The sequence below is a fragment of the Hibiscus syriacus genome, unplaced genomic scaffold (assembly GCF_006381635.1).
Source record: "Hibiscus syriacus cultivar Baekdansim isolate YM2019G1 unplaced genomic scaffold, ASM638163v2 tig00117048_pilon, whole genome shotgun sequence".
Classification (NCBI taxonomy): domain Eukaryota; kingdom Viridiplantae; phylum Streptophyta; class Magnoliopsida; order Malvales; family Malvaceae; genus Hibiscus; species Hibiscus syriacus.
Genome location: NW_024063538.1, coordinates 4531430 through 4549595, shown reverse-complemented (window position 1 = coordinate 4549595; position 18166 = coordinate 4531430). Strand labels below are relative to the sequence as shown.

Sequence of the window (18166 nt, the reverse complement as noted above, 5' to 3'; positions counted from 1 at the left end):
TTGGTAAAAATCCGTTCATAATCCGACCCTATACATTATAACATTCATTTTTATTAAATAGACCAAATTGAAAAGATATATAAAGTAATACATTGTTATAATTATCTCTAATCATATAAAAGTTAATTATAATATATTATCTTGAGTCAGATTAGATTTTTTCCATCCTAAACCCAAAATCAAACCCTACTCAAACCAGTCCTGAATTTAGAAATTAACCAAATCAGACGAGAGTGCATCAAATTCGGATAAAATGTACATCTATATGTTATTAAAAACCAACATATGATTTCAATTTTCAAAATGACTAATCTCCTTAATAGGGATAGATCCAATGATTTGTAAAAAATGTCGAATATGACGAGAAAAAGCTAGCTTAGTTCAGTAAATAAAGGCAATTTGCGACAAAACAGTACAACTTTAGACAAAAGAATCACAAGATCCTCTCAGCATACATTAGGAAGAGGTATTCTACAATCAATTAACTCGGTCCAAAAATGAGCATTAAAGTCTACATATAAGAGCATGATTGTACCTTAATCTTCAACCATTGCCCCTAAGACAAACATAATCATAACCCGAATCCTGTTTTATACATTTAATCAATCTTTACAGATGAGTAGATAAGCCTTGTGAACCAAAAGCATGCATAAAATCCAATGGTACCGGTTAGAACAAAAAATGCATATGACGCAATTAGCATGTATCCGAAGTAAAGCATCCAGGAAACCAGTTTAGTGATCTCGAGCTTTGTAAAAGAAGTAGAATGTGGCATAGATGAAGAGGTACAAGGCCGAGGAGCCTGCTGTCAGATATGACCTCCACCACCACAAATAATCTTCACCGCATAACTGGAAGTAGCAAAGCACAATGGTTATTTCAGCACAGGTGATAAGAAGGATAATCAAGACCAAGAAAAGGAAACCAAAGATGTAGTAGAATTGGTTCAGCCAGATTGAGGTGAGAATGAAGAACAGCTCGATGAAAACGGCTCCAAAGGGAAGTATTCCTCCGATCAGAATAGAGAAAATCGGGTTCATATACCAAGCCTGTTCAGGGATTTGCCTAGGGATTTTATTTGTCTTAACAGGATCCTCAATTGCTGGCTTCCTGAACCCAACATAACCACCCACAAAAACAAGTGGAATTGATATTCCAAACCACAGGAGAACCAGAGCAAACATTGTCCCGAAAGGCACAGCCCCAGAAGACTTCTGGCCCCATATGAGAGCATTTAAGACAAAGAAGATGGCAAAGACAATGGCTGGGAACATAAATGCAGTCCTGAGAGTTACTTTCTTCCACTCGGTTCCTTTAAACATTTTGTAGAGACGGGCAGAGGCATAGCCAGCAAAAATACCCATGAAGACCCAAAGTAAGAGCATAGCTGTCATAAGACCACCTCGGTTTGAAGGGGAAAGAAATCCAAGAACAGCAAAGATCATGGTTACAAGTATCATGCCCAAAAATTGAACACCAGTGCCCACATAGACACAGAGTAGATCAGAATTAGATGGAGGCCTGAAAACATCACCATGTACAAGCTTCCATCCAGTCTCTTCCAGGGCTTCTTCCTGGGTTTCTAGTTCGTTATACCTAGAAATATCACGGTATAGCGTCCTTAGCATGATCATTGCTACCATGCCTGAAAGGAAGAGAACAATCATCAAAGAATTGACAATTGAGAACCAGTGGATTTGGTCATCACTCATTAAAAGATATGCATCCCATCTAGATGCCCACTTCACATCACTCTCCTGAAAATCAACAAAAGAAAATATAAAAATGTTAGCACCTAATTTGAAAAAGATGTCAAAACCTCATTGGTAACATTTTCCAAGTAATATTTCATCAGCCAAATTTACTTAAATACAAATGAATGTCATAGTAGGCACTTGAGCGCATGGTTGACACTGTAAGAAAACTTTGCAATTAAGCAACAATAATTATTTTAGTTGAAAATCTAACCTGGTAATCAACATCATAGGTGAATATAATCTCTTTCTTTGCTTCAACTTCTTGAGGAGTGTTAGAATTAATGACCGTGCGTTTATTGTGGGGATCACATGTTGTTAAACGAGTGTTCTGACTCCACTTCCCCTCGTATTCATGCTTGATACTGCATTGTTTTGATGCAGAAAGAAAATGTCATCAAAACCAAATTCTATACCATAGACACCTACATTTAATAATTTTATGATATCAATAACTCAGAGAAACTAACCTGTATGGTTTAACCTCAAATCCAACAATTCTAGCAGAGTTGGTTTGCAAATCCTTATGATACTTGACAGTAAATGCCAAATGGTTGTGAATGAAATAATTTTCCTCCTTGCTCTGAGTGTAATCAGACAAAGTAAGAATACATAGCAGTTGACATACCTACAAGAAAAAGAAAGTTCCGATTCTAATAGATTATTATGTTTTACCCCAGCATATTGCCCTTTGAGTCCAATATGGTAGCCAAGCTGATAAATGGTGCGAGACTCATGATCTAATCTTCTAACAGGAACAACAAGAGGAAGGTTATCCAGGATCCTGTCAAATGAATCACAAATTTATCAGCAAAAGAACCTTCATTTCAGAACAATTATAAGATTGACAGATAAATTACATGTCAGAAAAAAATAGCTTACATATTTACGCGGTATTCATCATTAATCTTCTCCTTAAATTGCTTTGCAGTCTTGCCATCAAGTGTAATTCGACAAAGAATGGTGCACATTTGTGGCTCTCTCATTTTAAACTGCATTAATTCAAATCAAAGTAGGAATAAGAAGAAAGAAGAAAAAGAGTTAATGGTCATAAAAACAATGTCTCCTTATCATCAGAGACAAAAACCAACCACATAAGGAGAATTTTCAATACGGTCACCGCGAAGCACTTCCCCTAGATTCTCTGCACTGTCCACTATCTTTTTCGGAGCACAGAAAGGAAGTGAATAATAAGAGTAAGGAAGTTGTGTCTTTATAGACGTCAATTTGTTCACTTTCAGCTTAAACAGATCTCCCTGCAAACCCCCAGAAAAAGAATCATTAATGAAACAAAACCACAATAGTTCCTCGATAGAACACTCCAAAATATCATAACACCTCGCAAGAACCTGATGCGGTCTAACTTTAGTCAAAGTCATTATTGATTAGGTACACAAATTCTATCAAAAACATAATCAAGTATGCCTTCCTTATGGAATGTAAACTAAACCTCTTTAGAGACCAAAATCTCCTAATCTCAAGCTAAAAACACTTGCATTACATAAATCAGTCAGCATAAAGTACTATTGCCAGATGCCTTAGATTTCAATTACACATTACCAAAAAGTGTGCATTCTCAACAAAAAAAATCATTAGGTGAAATGAAGCTAATTCGTTTAAAACATCCTAGCTGAATTTGAAACAACTTGTAACAAATCAAGAAGTTATGAAGCCGACATTTCCATCTCCAGCACAGAAAACACTTATTAATTCCCTTATCCTGATGTTCTATTGAAAACAAACAGAGATCGAACTCAAAATACGAAATCAAAATCAGATCGAGCAATAAAGAAAGAAAAACAAGAAAACCGAAAGGAGACCTTCTGAAAGTCCTCGGGGGCGACACCGGGAAGGTAGAAACAGTTGGCGCCGTGAACAAAGAAAAGGAAGAGAAGCACCGACATCATCGCGGTGGCTGATTTGTTGACAGATCTCAATCGAGATCCCATATCGACGACGGAGAAACTCTCTTTCTCGAAATGAGCATTGGAGGTGAGATCTGGGAAAGGAGCACGAGAGCGCGTTTGGGGAGTGTTATAAGGAAAATAAACAACGGAGGAAAGGAAAATCAATTGCGGGGGAGTTTCCTGTCCTGCTTGTTTTGATACGGTGCGTATTGGTTATTTATTCTCCTATTGCCACGTGTATTATTCTCCATTTTTTATTCAGTTAATGGATCACGTCATCTGTATGATTTGGAACTGGACTATTTAGGCCCAATTCAATACTTCCTTTTCCTTGTTTCAACATGATTAATAAAATTTATTTAGAAATGAATAAAACTCGACTTAAATTGGTTTGTTTAATATATATTTATATTTGAAATAATAAAAAATAAAATAAATAAAGTGTAAATATCATTGAAATAGAAGGTTAAATTTGGTATTAATCAATTTTAAAGAAAATTTTGGGTAAATTATATTAAATGCCACTCTATTTTTAATAAGTTATTGGATCATCATGCGTCGATAAGTTGGAATATAGTCAATCAATTACTCAAATAAAATAATCATATCACTATGTTGTTCAATGTCAAATAAATGATAGAAGGTTTCACTACAAAACATTTTTTTTAATTTTTTGATGATTAGAGTGATTTGCATTTCTCGAAAGTCAAGGGTTTCATTAGACGATCCAAACTACGAAGAGGTTTTTGTTGGCTGGAGGAAGAAAATATTTGAAGACGAATACCATATGACATGGATGTTCAAAAAATCCAAAAGTTTTTGAGTGATTTTGTGGCTTTTAAGAGATAATTTCAAGAATCTAATTTGACGCATCTGATCAAGAAGATTAAGATGAATTGTATGGTGAAGTTTGAGTTTTATTAGCATCGTAAATGATGACTCGAATGTAACATTTCTAAATACAATGACTAAATTATAACTTAAGAGTGATTTGTGGTCTAATCTAACCATAAAACAATGCATATGACGTAATTTTGCATGAACAAAGATTACATATCAAACAACCATTTGTCATTTGAGATTTAACAAAACTTGCAATAAATTATTTGAATGACTCAATTATAACCTTTTAAAACACAATAGCCCAATTATAGACTTACTTATAATAGAATAACCTGTGGTAGTTTACCCAGTTGGTTTTTTTAATAAGTTTATTTATTTTCGATTAATTTTGTTGGTCTTTTGGTTTTTCATCACTTCAACGTTAGCAGCAGATTCTCTTGCATCCCCTGTTTCGATTCCAGCAGACATGGTAATTTCTCTTTGATTTCCCTTTCATTGATTGTTTTTGCTTCTAAAAATCTTTTTTTTTTTTAATTTCATCTTATTCCTCCGGAAATTAGGGTTTCATCAAATGTTTTATTATCAATACAAAACTAAGGGGCACGGTTCTTTAAATCGAGCAAATTTTAGCTATATTATTACTACTCGATTTATGATTTCCTTTGTAGAAATTATTTGTTAGATTGATTGATCGGTTCTTTCCGGCGTGTGAATCACGCTCAATCCTATTATGGTAGCAATCATTTTTATTTTTGGATTACTACGGCCAGTAGTGTGTTTTTAATCTCCGCTTGCTTTACATGCGAAATTTAGTCAAACAGGCACACCATTATCTTGATGCAAACTTCACATAGCAGGGCAACGAGGACATTTATGGATTATGATTCCATAAGTCAAGCTATGGATGGTATGTTTTGTTAAATTTTGCCTATATTCCCTTGATTTTGGGAGTTTTTTTTTCCTTATTAAATGTTGTTTATTATTAAATGTATTTGCTAATTCGACTGACTAGACTGCCTGTGGGATTGGGATTTAAGTTCCTACTATTCTTGTGATCAGCATCAGTCGCAGGCAGTGGATTGTACCTTTTGGAAGTTGGTTTGTGGAGTTTAAAGTGTTCTTTAGATTTGAATTTGCATATAATGTTTTTCTTTCTCTATAATATATGCCCAAAATTATTTATATTTCCGAGTTGCAATGAATTAGAGTGGTTCCAAGTTCCAACATGAGTCTACAGATTGAATCTACTCTTTTTGTTGTTTAAAAGCATGTTTGGTGGTTTCTGCTATTTTGCATGTGCAGGGATATGTGGATTATATGAAAGGAAACTTAAAGATCTAAATCCAGCATCAGGAAACATCACTTATGACATTACTGATCTTTACAATTTCATTGATGGCCTTGCAGATATGAGCGCCCTTGTGTATGTTTCTCTATTGTCCACCACTTTTTCCCTTTTAATGGATCATTATAATGTGTTTTATGTTATTTTGCGTGCTTAACAGTCACGTGTTCATCATAATAACCATTACTAAAACTTACAAATATTTCATGTAAAAACTGAACCAAAGGAATAACTGTGTTTTGAGTTCGTAAGTTGCAATGGACTATTTCCTTCTGCTGAAACTCAAGTATGTTTTCGAATTAGTTGTCCTGTTCGTTTACTTTTATATATATAATTGGAGGATCATATCTCTAAACCCATTTCCAGATATGTGCTGGGCACGAATGTTAAACACTTATGTAAAAATGAAGAGTCTGGGTAACATTGTCCTTCGTATGGCTGATGGGAAGTCTATGTATTGCTTAGATTCTGAGAATGGTCCAACAATCATGCAGTAATGATGAGTGTGTCTTCACATATATCATATATGGGAGACGGCATCTTGCAATGGATTAATTTTTTTTTTGAATAGATATTCGTGGGAAGCTGAACAGTTTACAACTTACGTCCTTACAAAGCCGCTTTACCTAAGATTTATAGCATGCAACTTATTGTTTCATTGGTGGTATGATTGATTTCATTATTTTTTCCTTCTTGGTTGCAGCTATGATCACAGGATTCAAGCTTTTTTGCCTTATGACAGGGAATGGATCAAACAGAAACTATTTCAACACCTTAAGAAGTTGGCACATTAATTAAATCGTTTCCGCTTAAAGTGGTAATGGAAAGAAAATGTGTATCAAAGTGCAGAAGATCTCATATTTGATAACCGTGTGGTCGATTATAGCTCCTAACTTTGCACATATGTTTTTGAGAACGATTGCAGCTTTCTCCAAAGTTACAGATGAATAGAACAAGTTTTGTGTGGTCATTGTTGTACTCTATAAGCAAAGTTAATGGTATATTTGTCTAGAAAGACCGACCTTTACTATGCTCATAATATTTGGTTGAGTTGGTATTTTGATGATATTTGCATGTCTTTAGCTTGAAAAATCTCTCTTACTCAAGCTTAACAATCTAGTATGATTTCAAGGATTGTTCTCCTTTCACCGGATCAATATGGGGGTTTTTCTGTTATGTTTATTACACCATTTACTCTTTGTTTCTTGGTTGGTACTTTGTGCTTTTGGTGACATCCTTGTAACTTCATGTTATAATAATTCTATGATGCCTTTGGCACAAGGATCTTTAATTTTTGCTTGAATTGGTTCAAAACTCTTGATAATCAAGCAAAGCTGTATCCCCAATGCTAAGAAACATGACTGTCTTGATATTTTCGAGGCTATGAGCAAAACTCAAAAATAGCCACTTGTTATTTCAAATAGTATACTTTGTGGAATAATTTGTCGCCGGTGCATAAAATGATATCCACTCGTTATTTCAAGCTAGATCTGACTTTTATGTTTTCCAATTGTCATAAGGCCAGAAGCGTGCCACTTTGTGTGATATACTCTAGCTTGAAATAAGACATATTCTTACAAATCCAATATAAAAGATACCTACCATTGACACTTTTAGAGCTGGATGAAGCATAATTGATTAAATAAAATACAAAACCATGAAAAGAAAATGACCCTTTTAGGTACTTTTGCAGTCAAGGGGTATACAATGTAATGCTGTAAACTATTTAAGCATGACTGCCGGCCGTAGAAAAAAAAATTCAGACTAAGAATCTTTTTGAGAGCCAACATGAAAAAAATATTGATTTGTCTTCACTGTTTTGGCCAATAACATTAGAGGATCACTGTAAGAAAATCCCGTCATGGAACACGATTGGTAGCCATGGAAGTTGCTATATGGATATCTGCTTCTGATGATCAGCCTTTCTCTGATATTGTTCCACAAGGCTCCTTCAAAGAATACTGTTGATTGAACTCCCTTTAGCTAGCCTTGCTTGCATGACTATTTTGCATTCTAGGAACAACCGGCTGTAGACGAGAACAGATCTCTGCACGGGGAAGTACGAACGCATCTCATATCCTCGTTTGCTTTGTAGAAAAGTGGTTTCTGTACATAGAACAACATATAACACTGTGAAGCTCTCACTATTCCTTCATTAACCTCGGATACCCAAGCATCATCACATTTGTACCACTGGTTCTTTAGTCGCAGATAAGTCACGTAATGACCCGATTCCAGCATTCCCGAGTGAGCAATCACAGAAAAAATCTCGTATTCTGCACAACTGTCGGAGTTTTCGTATTCAAAAGAAAAGATTCTATTTCCAAATTTGTTTCTTGTAATGGAGGACGACAAATATGGGGTCATGTCCAATGAGAAAGGGAACTGCAAATATTGATCGATTTTCCTCAACATTTTTCTTACCAAAGAATGCTCGACTCTCTTTATATGTAAACACAGCACCAATGGGAGCCTTCTAATAGAAAGTTGCTTTGACGAGTCGCGTAGTTCTTGACAATTCTGGCAATGGAGTTTCTGATCAGAACCTAACTTCTCTGCTCTTGTAAACAAATTCAAACAACCTGAAACTGTAGAAACAACCGTCTTCTCATCTGGTTTAATGGGTTTGTTAGTTACATCAGATGGAGACAAGTTACTCATGTCCAAGTTGAGTGAAATATCAACACAAGGATCATAAGTTGTCGAACTAAACCCGCAGGAGATACATGTGACATCTGATCTCAACAACCCGTAGAACGCCCTATGAGCAATGCATTGGCAGTCTCCATCATCTGTGTAAAAGAATAACAATTTCATGAGTGAAATAGAAGAACTACAGCAATGAGACAGAACTTTATTTCTTTCAAACCCAGATTTCATCCAGATCACCAATTCAAGAAACATCGTTAGCATTCCAAATATGTTTCTAAAATGCCTTAGTTACCCTTGATAACTTTTGTAAAAATGAGACTACATATCAGTTCTAATTGTTTCCCGCCTCTTCAACATCATCATTTCAATACCAAAACCCGAAGCTACCTCTAAAAATTAATCAAATTTTGCATTCTGCCTCTATGGTTGCTGTCTTACAATGCATATACCAGAAGTAAAATTGTATTTACGGTTACCGATTAACAGCATTTGAGATAGAGAACCGTGACCACCTTTTAACAATGTAATTGCACATATGATGTGAAATCGATGAAAGCAAACACCATCTCAGCATCTTATTACCTTTGCTAGAGCTCAGCATTTTGCTTTCCTTCTCATGAATCACGTCCAAAACCGAAATGAAGAACTCGTGAGCATCCTGCTCCTCGTAACTAGCTAAATTCGATGAATGATGCCACCAACTTCAAAAACAACATAAATCCATCATTAAAGCAATCGATCCATCTTTAGACATTTTTAACCCATGAAAGGGAGGACGAAATTGAAGATTACCCAAATGAAATCTCAACAAACCAAAAAAATGCCATTTTGTACTAATCTTTACAATCCCTGAGAAGGCCTAACTGATATCGAACCAAACTTTCAGTCTAGTTAAAATTTCAATCAAACAACCAAAGCAGACTCTTTTCATTTCACATTGTCATAAAATTTTCACATATTTTCTTTTAGTTTCAATCAAGAGGCTGAAAGTTGATTATAAACACAAACATCTTTATTAATAAACACCACTTTCTAGTTCTCAAGTAAATCAAAACATTGTGCTAAAGGCAACATTGTTCTAAAGGCACAAAATTATTAATTTCATACCTATAAAGAAAGTGAGCTGGACTATATGGGGTCCGATCACCAGAGAACATAGCCGAATAAAGAGCATCGATATCGCAAAGCAAGCAGACCTTTTCACCAGATCTTTTCCTGCATTGAACACTGTTGTGCCGATCACTGAGAAAGTAATTCCTCAAAGGAGGGGCATGAAGCAAAGCCTGCAACACAGAATTCATGAAACAAGTACTCCCCAGATTGTTTAATCCTCTTAATCCCAACGGATAACACGATTTCGCCCTCCGATCTCTCATTGAAATCAACAGCTTCGATTTCTTCAAATCTAATCCTATCCCTGAATTTAACCTCTTCCTCTTGCTTGATCTCTCACAACAACCCTCAAAACCATTGCTTTTACTACCCCCAGGCAAGTCCTTGACTTGCTTAGACACAACAACTTTGTCAAAATCAGGATCATAGACCTGATCACGACATAAACAACAATAAAGCTCCGATCTTTCCAAGTCGACGGCTACCTCATGGCCCTTCTCAAATTGGGTATGCAAAAGAATGTGGCTTGAACAAGAGATTGAAGAGCAAATCAAACAAATGTAAAGTCTACCTTGACTTCCATTACAGAAATTGCATCTGGGTATTTTAGTGTTGTGTTTATCAACTCGAGCTCTTCCATTAGGGGTGGTTTTGAGGCAATTTTGGAGGGAATCATAGCCATTGAAGCCATGTCTGAGCTTGCAATCAGCTAGATGTTTGCAGGGTTTGGGGTTAGTGTATAAAGAGTTTCCAGCACACATGCTGAAACTGATTGAAAGTAGCTACGAAATTGAGATGTGAAGCTGAGATTTTATGAAAACAAAAGTGTGAAAATCTATTAACTGGTAATAATAATACACTATGATCTATATATTGACAGAGAGATAAAACATTCGATTTTCCAGGGAAATTATCCAACTAAAAGAAGAAACTCAGATGAGGTTTGGAAAATTTGCAGCGGAAAAACCAATGGGTCTGGATTTTATTGAATAGATTCAGAGAAAATGAGAGCGGAAAAGAGGGATGCAATTCTGGAAAGGTGCTTTGAGGATTTATTATTTTATGTTATGAGTTTTTACATTTTATTGACGAGCCAATGACTAGGAGACGATGACTTGTTTTTCCCTTTCCATAACCGACTACCCTTGTGTCCTTTGAGTCATGTTATTTGTACATTTTAATACCCTGCTATATCATATGAAATTAGAAAAAAGATGATTTTCAACATTTTTATATAGTTATGGGTTTATGATTTATTCATCCGTTAATTTTGATCACTTGTAAAAGTAATTTGTACAAGTGTAATTTATAATTTAATTATCTTGAGTTATTATTAAAAAAGTGATTTTGAAAAAAAACAAAATATTTATTTTAGACATTACATTATAAATTAAAAATATACTATTTAATTTAGATTTACATTTATTGATACTTCGATACTTTTTTTGGTACACTGGATGAAAAGAAAACAATCTACCATCTCAACTCTCCCGCTCTATTCCTATCAGTTCCCAACAAAGCAAGAAGTTCAGTTAGAGGCACCTGCAAAATGGATATGTCTTCTTGAAGTAGAGCAAGATTTGCCAACTTATCATCATATTTATTACCCTCACGCCAAATATGTCTTACTTCCACCACCCAACCTTCCTTAAGGATGTTTATGCAATCATTAACCAGAATATTTTCTGAGAGATCCTCCATCATTTCCCCATTAAAAAGGTCCACAACCTATTTTGCATCCATCTCTAGGATCAAATTGCTTAAGCCAAGATTTTTTTGCTAGTATAAGTCCCTGTCGAGCTCCCCAAATTTCATCGACCGAGCTATTCACCTTCCCTAAGCGCAACACGAACCCACTTCTCCAGTCACCATTGCTGTCTCAAATCACCCCTCCTGTAGCAGCCAAACCTGTATTTGTTTTATAAACACCATCTATGTTTAAAATCCAACCTCCCTCAGGCGGTTTTCTCCATTGTACCCAACATGGATCCTTGGTCATCCTTCTTTGTGGGGCTCTCAAAGGCTTCTCTATATCTCTGACAAACTGTTGTGCATACTGTATCACTTTAAATGGATCAGCTCTCACCTATTTAAACACCCTTTTATTTATGCTTTTCCAAGTCCCTAAATGGTTGCTATAAACAAAGAACCCCATCCTAACCCATTTATCCCAGATTTGTTTGAGAGACAATTTCTTTTCAGCCAATCTTTAAAATCCATTGAAGCAAACTGACTATCTTGCTCCTTAGCTTTTAACTCATCCCAAATGATTTTTGTTATGGGGTACGTATGGAAAATATGATTAAGATATTCAATTTCATTTCGACAATCTTTACAATTTGCTTCCCGTGTCATGTTCTTCCTGAATCTTACTTCATTTGTGTTGAGTTTGTCCAGGTAGGATAGCCAAACCAAAAATCTAATTCTCTCGCTAGTATTTGTTCTCCAAATCCACTTTAGATTTTCCACATTTTGATCACCCATTTCCATGTTAGAGATAACTTGAAATGCTGAAGTTACTGTAAACTATCTATCCTTTGAGAAACCCCAAATGATTCTATCTTATTCTTGAATGTTAGACAAAATCGGGATCGAAACTCCTTGAATTTTTGTCCTAGTCTCTTCAGAGATGATGCAATATCCCAAATAGTAGGTCAGTAACTATTTTGAAAGGAATTAAAATTTGGAAGACTAAATTGAATAAATGGTAAAGGATAAGAAATAATTTAAGTAAGACCAATTAGTAAGAAATGAAATATTGAAAGGGCATTTTGGTCTTTTAGAATGAAATGGATTTAAAACCCATTTAAATTTAGGGATTTAAGAAAAGGGGAAAGTTAAAAACTATGCTAAGCTATTTTACTCTTCTTTATATTTTTTCCCGTGGTTGAGTGTTCTCCTCCATAGCTTAAGGTAAGCTTCATCTAGCTAGTGTTTCTTTTCGATTATGGTTGGTTCTTGGAACCTTAAGTGATATGTAAGCTTAAGGAAAGGTTATATAAGATTAAAACTATGAGATGGAGGAAATATTAGAGAATTAAATAAATGGGTTTTGAAATGATATGTTAAGATATGAGTGTTTATTGATGTTTATTAGTAGTTTTGACTTATCAAAGAGGTAAATGAGAGATTAGAAGCATTGGATGGGTTTAAAAACAAGATAGAAAAAGTGGTGTGATTTTTAGATTGAAATGTTCTTGAGAGACGTTAGATGTTTTAAGAAGATAAATTAAGGGAAGTTAGTAGGGATAAGTAAAGAAGAGTTTAATAGCATTGTTGTGTAAGAATAAGGAAATTTGACCAAATTTGGGGAAAAATCTGGCTGAAAAATAGAAAATCTGGGTAAGGGTATCGGTACTGATAGAACAATACCGATACTATATGCTTGAAATTGAAAGAATCATCTGAGAAGTATCGATACTGATGCAAGCAATATCGATACCAAAAGGGGAGTATCGATACTATGAGGAAGGTATAGATACCATTGATAACAGAATGCAAAAAATGGTATCGATACCATAGTATAGTAGTATCGATACCATGATAGGGGTATGGATATTATTGAGCCAGAAATTTTAAGATATGTTGATATTGTTATAGAAAATTAATAATATGTACTCTTGAGTAATGTTTAAGTATAATTTTTAGGAAATATACTAGCAATTGATATTGTACGTGTATTTAATGGATGTTTGAGTAGATCGAAATCAAGCTCCCGAGTCAAACAAAACAAAAGGCAAAGGCCAAGTACCTGCATAATCAACTTTGCATTTTGGATACAATAGCGAGGCAAGCCAGGTGAGTGCATTTAATATGTACTTATATGTATGATAGTCATAGATATATGATTGATTGATATATGTATGGTGATTACCGAATGGCACTTTGTGTGCAAAAAGTTAAGAAATTCATAATAAGTTTATGAATTTCCTTATGGGGACTTTGTTTGCAAAAAGTTAAGAAATTCATAATAAGTTTATGAATTTTCGTATGGGAACTTTGTGTGCAAAAAGCTAAGAAATTCATAATGAGTTTATGAATTTCCGTATGGGCACCTTGTGTGAAAAGTTAATAAATTCATAATAAGTATATGAATTTTTGTATTGGTAGTAGGTGTTCAACCTATGTAAATTATAGTAATGATGGGAAAAGACTATATTGGAACTATATGTGTAAACTATAGATTGTTTAATGAATTGAAAGAATTAATGGACATTTGAATTGTCATGATATACTTGTGTTTAGAATTTTACTTATAATTATTTATTCATCACTAATAAATTTCTTAGCGTGTGTTAATTTCATGCGTAGGTTTTAATACAAGCTGAGTAAGGAGACAATTGGACATCAAAGCAAGTGTCGCCTCGTCAGTAATAGTACGACATCCATGTCTACTTTTGATGTATTTAGTTGGCATGTAATTGATTTAGTAAAAATGCTCTGAAAAGTATGTTATTTACTATTATGTAAAATGATGAAATGTTTGAATATTACTTTTGTTTATCTACGTCAATTTAATACATGTTTTATTATTATTAAATTAAAATGTTTTATAAAAAGGAATAAAATTTTACGGGTTTTCAAATGTGAAACTATTTTAAGTGACGTGACATCTGTATCTCGTGTACGGAAGGGTATACGGGAGATATGTGTTACATTTATTGGTATCAGAGCTATAGGTTTAGCCAATTCTAGGCTGAAATCGAGTGTATTTTGATGTAAAAAAAGAGTTTACATGCCACTAAGATGACAAGGTTGCTGATAGGGTATAGGAAGAATATGATATATATCTCTCCTTACTAACTTAAGTACTATCTTTATGTATGTTATACTAGATGTCAGATTCTACGAATTCGAGAAGAGAGGATGGGCGAGAGAGTAGAGATGGATCAAATAGTGAAAGTTATGAAGAGAATAGTGAACATCTGATTCCGTCTGAGAACACTGGCGCACCTGCACCTCAGGGTATACATGTTCCAGAGTTCAGAGTTTTTATGCAAGATCTCGATGCTATCTTGACACGGTTCCAACCTCCTCCGCCTCCTCCTGCTCCTCCAGCACCGCGAATATTAATCTCTAAGGAATTAAGAAGTTTGAGAGCTCATGAGTTCATGGGAGAAGAAGGTAAAGGTTCGATGGACGCAGATTTATGGTTGAATGATGGTATGATGATGTTGGAAAGTCTACAGTTCTCTGATCATGAAAAATTGGGCGGAGCTGTATCGTTACTCCGAGGATTAGTTCAGGTGTGGTGGATAAATACGACGATATATGCATCGCCGGAACAAGTGAACTTGTAACACCCATATCCCGTATAACTTTCCGTACACGAGATACAGATGTTACATCACATTTTAAAATATTTCCTCTTTAAAATACCTGTAAAAATTTGTTTCCAGATTTTCTTAAAACATAACATTTTTTTATATATTAAAACATTAATTGAAGTATGTTACGAGGTTCCACTTAAATACAATTCATAGCATTTTTTTCTTACTTTAATTACATGCCAACTAAATTTTCCAAAACAAATTGGATTATCCTATTGTTACTGACGAGTCAACCTTAATTGATGATAGCTTCTGCTACGACTGCACTCCTTACTCGACTAACCTCTGGCTTTACCTACGTGTGAAATCAACACATGTTAAATACTTATTAGTGATACATAGTATTGTAAAGAAACATTTCTATATAAATAAACATATCATGCTTATTTGGTTTCGAACTAATTCATATCATCAATAAGGATTATATAAGTCCCTATTCTTTAAACCCAATTTTCTTTCATACTATCATTGTAAACATTCTTATATGTCCAAAATACCTTTCTTTCTATACATTTTCCATTATTCTTTAATAATTATTCATTAATTTCATTTATGACATCCTTTCATGCCTTTTATGCACCATTATGCATTTCATTAATGCACCGTTATGCATTTCATTTATGGCATCCTTTCATGCCTTTAATGCACCGTTATTCATTTCATTTATGGCATCCTTTCATGCCTTTAATGCACCGTTATGTATTTCATTTATGGCATCCTTCATGCCTTTAATACACCGTTATGCATTTCATTTATGGAATCCTTTCATGCTTTTAATGCACCGTTATGCATTTCATTTACGACATCATTTCATGCCTTTAATACACCGTTATACATTTCATTTATGGCATCATTTCATGCCTTTAATGCATCGTTATGCATTTCATTTATGGCATCCTTTCATGCCTTTTAGTCAAATAAATAAATGAAACCCTTTATATCCAATTGCACTATTAAGCATTTAGTCTTTTACCCAAAGACATTTAGCCTTTCATCTAACTTGTATGATTGACACCTTCCTGCCAAATGCACAGTTATGCCATTAATCTTTTTCTCAAAGGTATTTAACCTTTCATCTAACTGGCATAACTCTATAGTTTGCACACGTAGTGCCAATACGATAATTCATAAACTTATTATAATTTACGTGGGTTGTACACCCACTACTAATACGGAAATTCATAAACTTATTATGAATTTCTTAGATTTGCACACTTTGTCCCATTTAGTAATCACCATACATATATTAAGCAACATGCATCTATGACTCTTATAACATATAAGTACATAATAAATGCACTCACCTGGTAATCCTTGCTAATAAAATGTAGAGATGTCTGGCTATTCAACAACTTTATTTTTACCCTTTTTCTTGCTAGATTCAGGAGCTTGGTTATGACCTACACAAGCATCCATTAAAGACATATATCATACCAAATGTTAGTATATTCCCTAACATTTATACTTTAATAATACTCAAAAGTACTATTATTTCAATTTCTATAACAATTTCAACCTATCTTTTAATTACAAGCTCAATAGTATTGATACCCCTACCATGGTATCGATACTTCTATACTATGGTACCAATACCTTTCTCTCAGTATCGAAACTACTACACTATGGTACCGATACTCCCTTTTGGTATCGATACCATTTTGGCATTCTGTTATCTATGGTATCGATACTTTCCCTTTTAGTATCGATATCACATCAGTATCGATACTACTTGAATCAGTACCGATATTGTTCGTCACCTTTCTACCCATTTAAGCCTATAGTATCAGTACTGTTCTATCAGTACCGATACCCTTACCCAGATTTACCATTTTTCAGCCCGATTTTTACTAAATTTCCCCCCTCTAATCTCTTAAATTTACCTCTTACAATACTATTAAACTCTTCTTTACTTAACCCAACAAACTTTACTTCATTTAACCTCTTATAACATCTAATATCTCCATAGAACATCTCAACTCAAGCATCATATCACTTTTTCTAGCATGTTTTCACTCATATCTAAAGCTTCTAATATCTTATTTACTTCTTTGACAAGTCAAATATACTAATAAACATAAGTAAAAACTCATAAGCCAACATATCCTTCAAAAACCCATTTTCTTTAATCTCTAATAACTCATTCATCTCTTAAATTAAATCTTATTTAACCCTTCCTTAAGATTACATATCACTTAAGGTTGCAAAAACAAACCATTATCGAAAGGAAAAACTAATTAGATGAAGTTCACCTTATCTATGGAGAAGGCCAAGTGAACACGGGAAAGAAGAAGAGAAGATAGCCAAAAATATTAACACTCTCCCCTTTTTCTTTACTTAATACCATAATTCATTTTCTATTTAAATGACCAAAATACTCCTTTCATTCTTTCACTCTTATAAATTAGTCTTAACCAAAATTTCTAAATTATTTTCTTATACTTTATCATTTATAATTTAAATCCTCAAAATTGAAAACTTTTGCTAAAGTCACTGACATGATATTTGGGGTATTACAATTCCCCCTTAAGAAAATTCATCCTCGAATTTAAAGGCTTTATTCGTTTACCACAATACTTCAACTAGAGGAATCATTTCATTACGCGGTTTCTGGATTTCTCTAGTCCAGATATGTATTGGTTCTTTTTCATAATTCAATTCTAATCGAATCTTTACTTTCCCAAATGTAAGAACATGCAATGGATATGGTCGGTAATTAATAAGCAATGTCACATGAAATCATTATAGGTCTTGTCCATTTCGGAAGAAAAAAATAACTAATAAATCTAATAAGGTTTAATAATTCTTGGACTCCGTCCAAACCACACTAATTCCTTCCAAAGCGATACTTTCAAAAAAACTTCATCACCTTCTTGCTGTTCAATAACTTTTCTCTCTAGATCAGCATAAGATTTTTGTCAATTGAAAGTGATCTTAAAAATTACCTTGGTTAACTTTCATTAAATCAGGGCCAACTAGATTTTGATCTTTTAACTCAAACTAATTTAATGGTGTTTAACCTTTTCTCCCATATAAAGCTTCGCATACAACCATCTTGATGTTCGATTAATAACTGTTATTTCAAGCAAATTCTTCTAAAAGCAAATATTTTTCCCATGTTCCATTTTCCATTCATGAATCGAGATTGATTGAAACAATTTAAAAGATACTTGATGTTTAGCTTTTCCTCTAATAGTACATCAGACATTTTGCTAAAATTTTCAT

At 34.1% G+C, this 18166-nt stretch overlaps 2 protein-coding genes and 1 pseudogene across 2 annotated transcripts; 1 reads left to right on the top strand and 2 right to left on the bottom strand.

The window, feature by feature from the left end:
• Positions 1-493: 493 nt before the first annotated feature.
• LOC120197527 lies at positions 494-3776 on the bottom strand (annotated as a pseudogene).
• A 1092-nt stretch (positions 3777-4868) lies between these two features.
• LOC120197268 (enhancer of rudimentary homolog) lies at positions 4869-6644 on the top strand. The gene is made up of 4 exons (XM_039198857.1): positions 4869-4973; positions 5318-5411; positions 5807-5927; positions 6553-6644. Exons 1-4 carry the CDS (start codon positions 4971-4973, stop codon positions 6641-6643), a joined length of 309 nt encoding a protein of 102 aa, XP_039054788.1. The 5' UTR covers positions 4869-4970; the 3' UTR covers position 6644.
• A 919-nt stretch (positions 6645-7563) lies between these two features.
• On the bottom strand, positions 7564-10589 carry LOC120197501 (ubiquitin C-terminal hydrolase 22-like). Its single transcript, XM_039199008.1, has 3 exons — positions 9609-10589; positions 9084-9202; positions 7564-8641 (listed from the first exon to the last, which is right to left on the bottom strand). Exons 1-3 carry the CDS (start codon positions 10373-10375, stop codon positions 7863-7865), a joined length of 1665 nt encoding a protein of 554 aa, XP_039054939.1. The 5' UTR covers positions 10376-10589; the 3' UTR covers positions 7564-7862.
• Positions 10590-18166: the final 7577 nt, after the last annotated feature.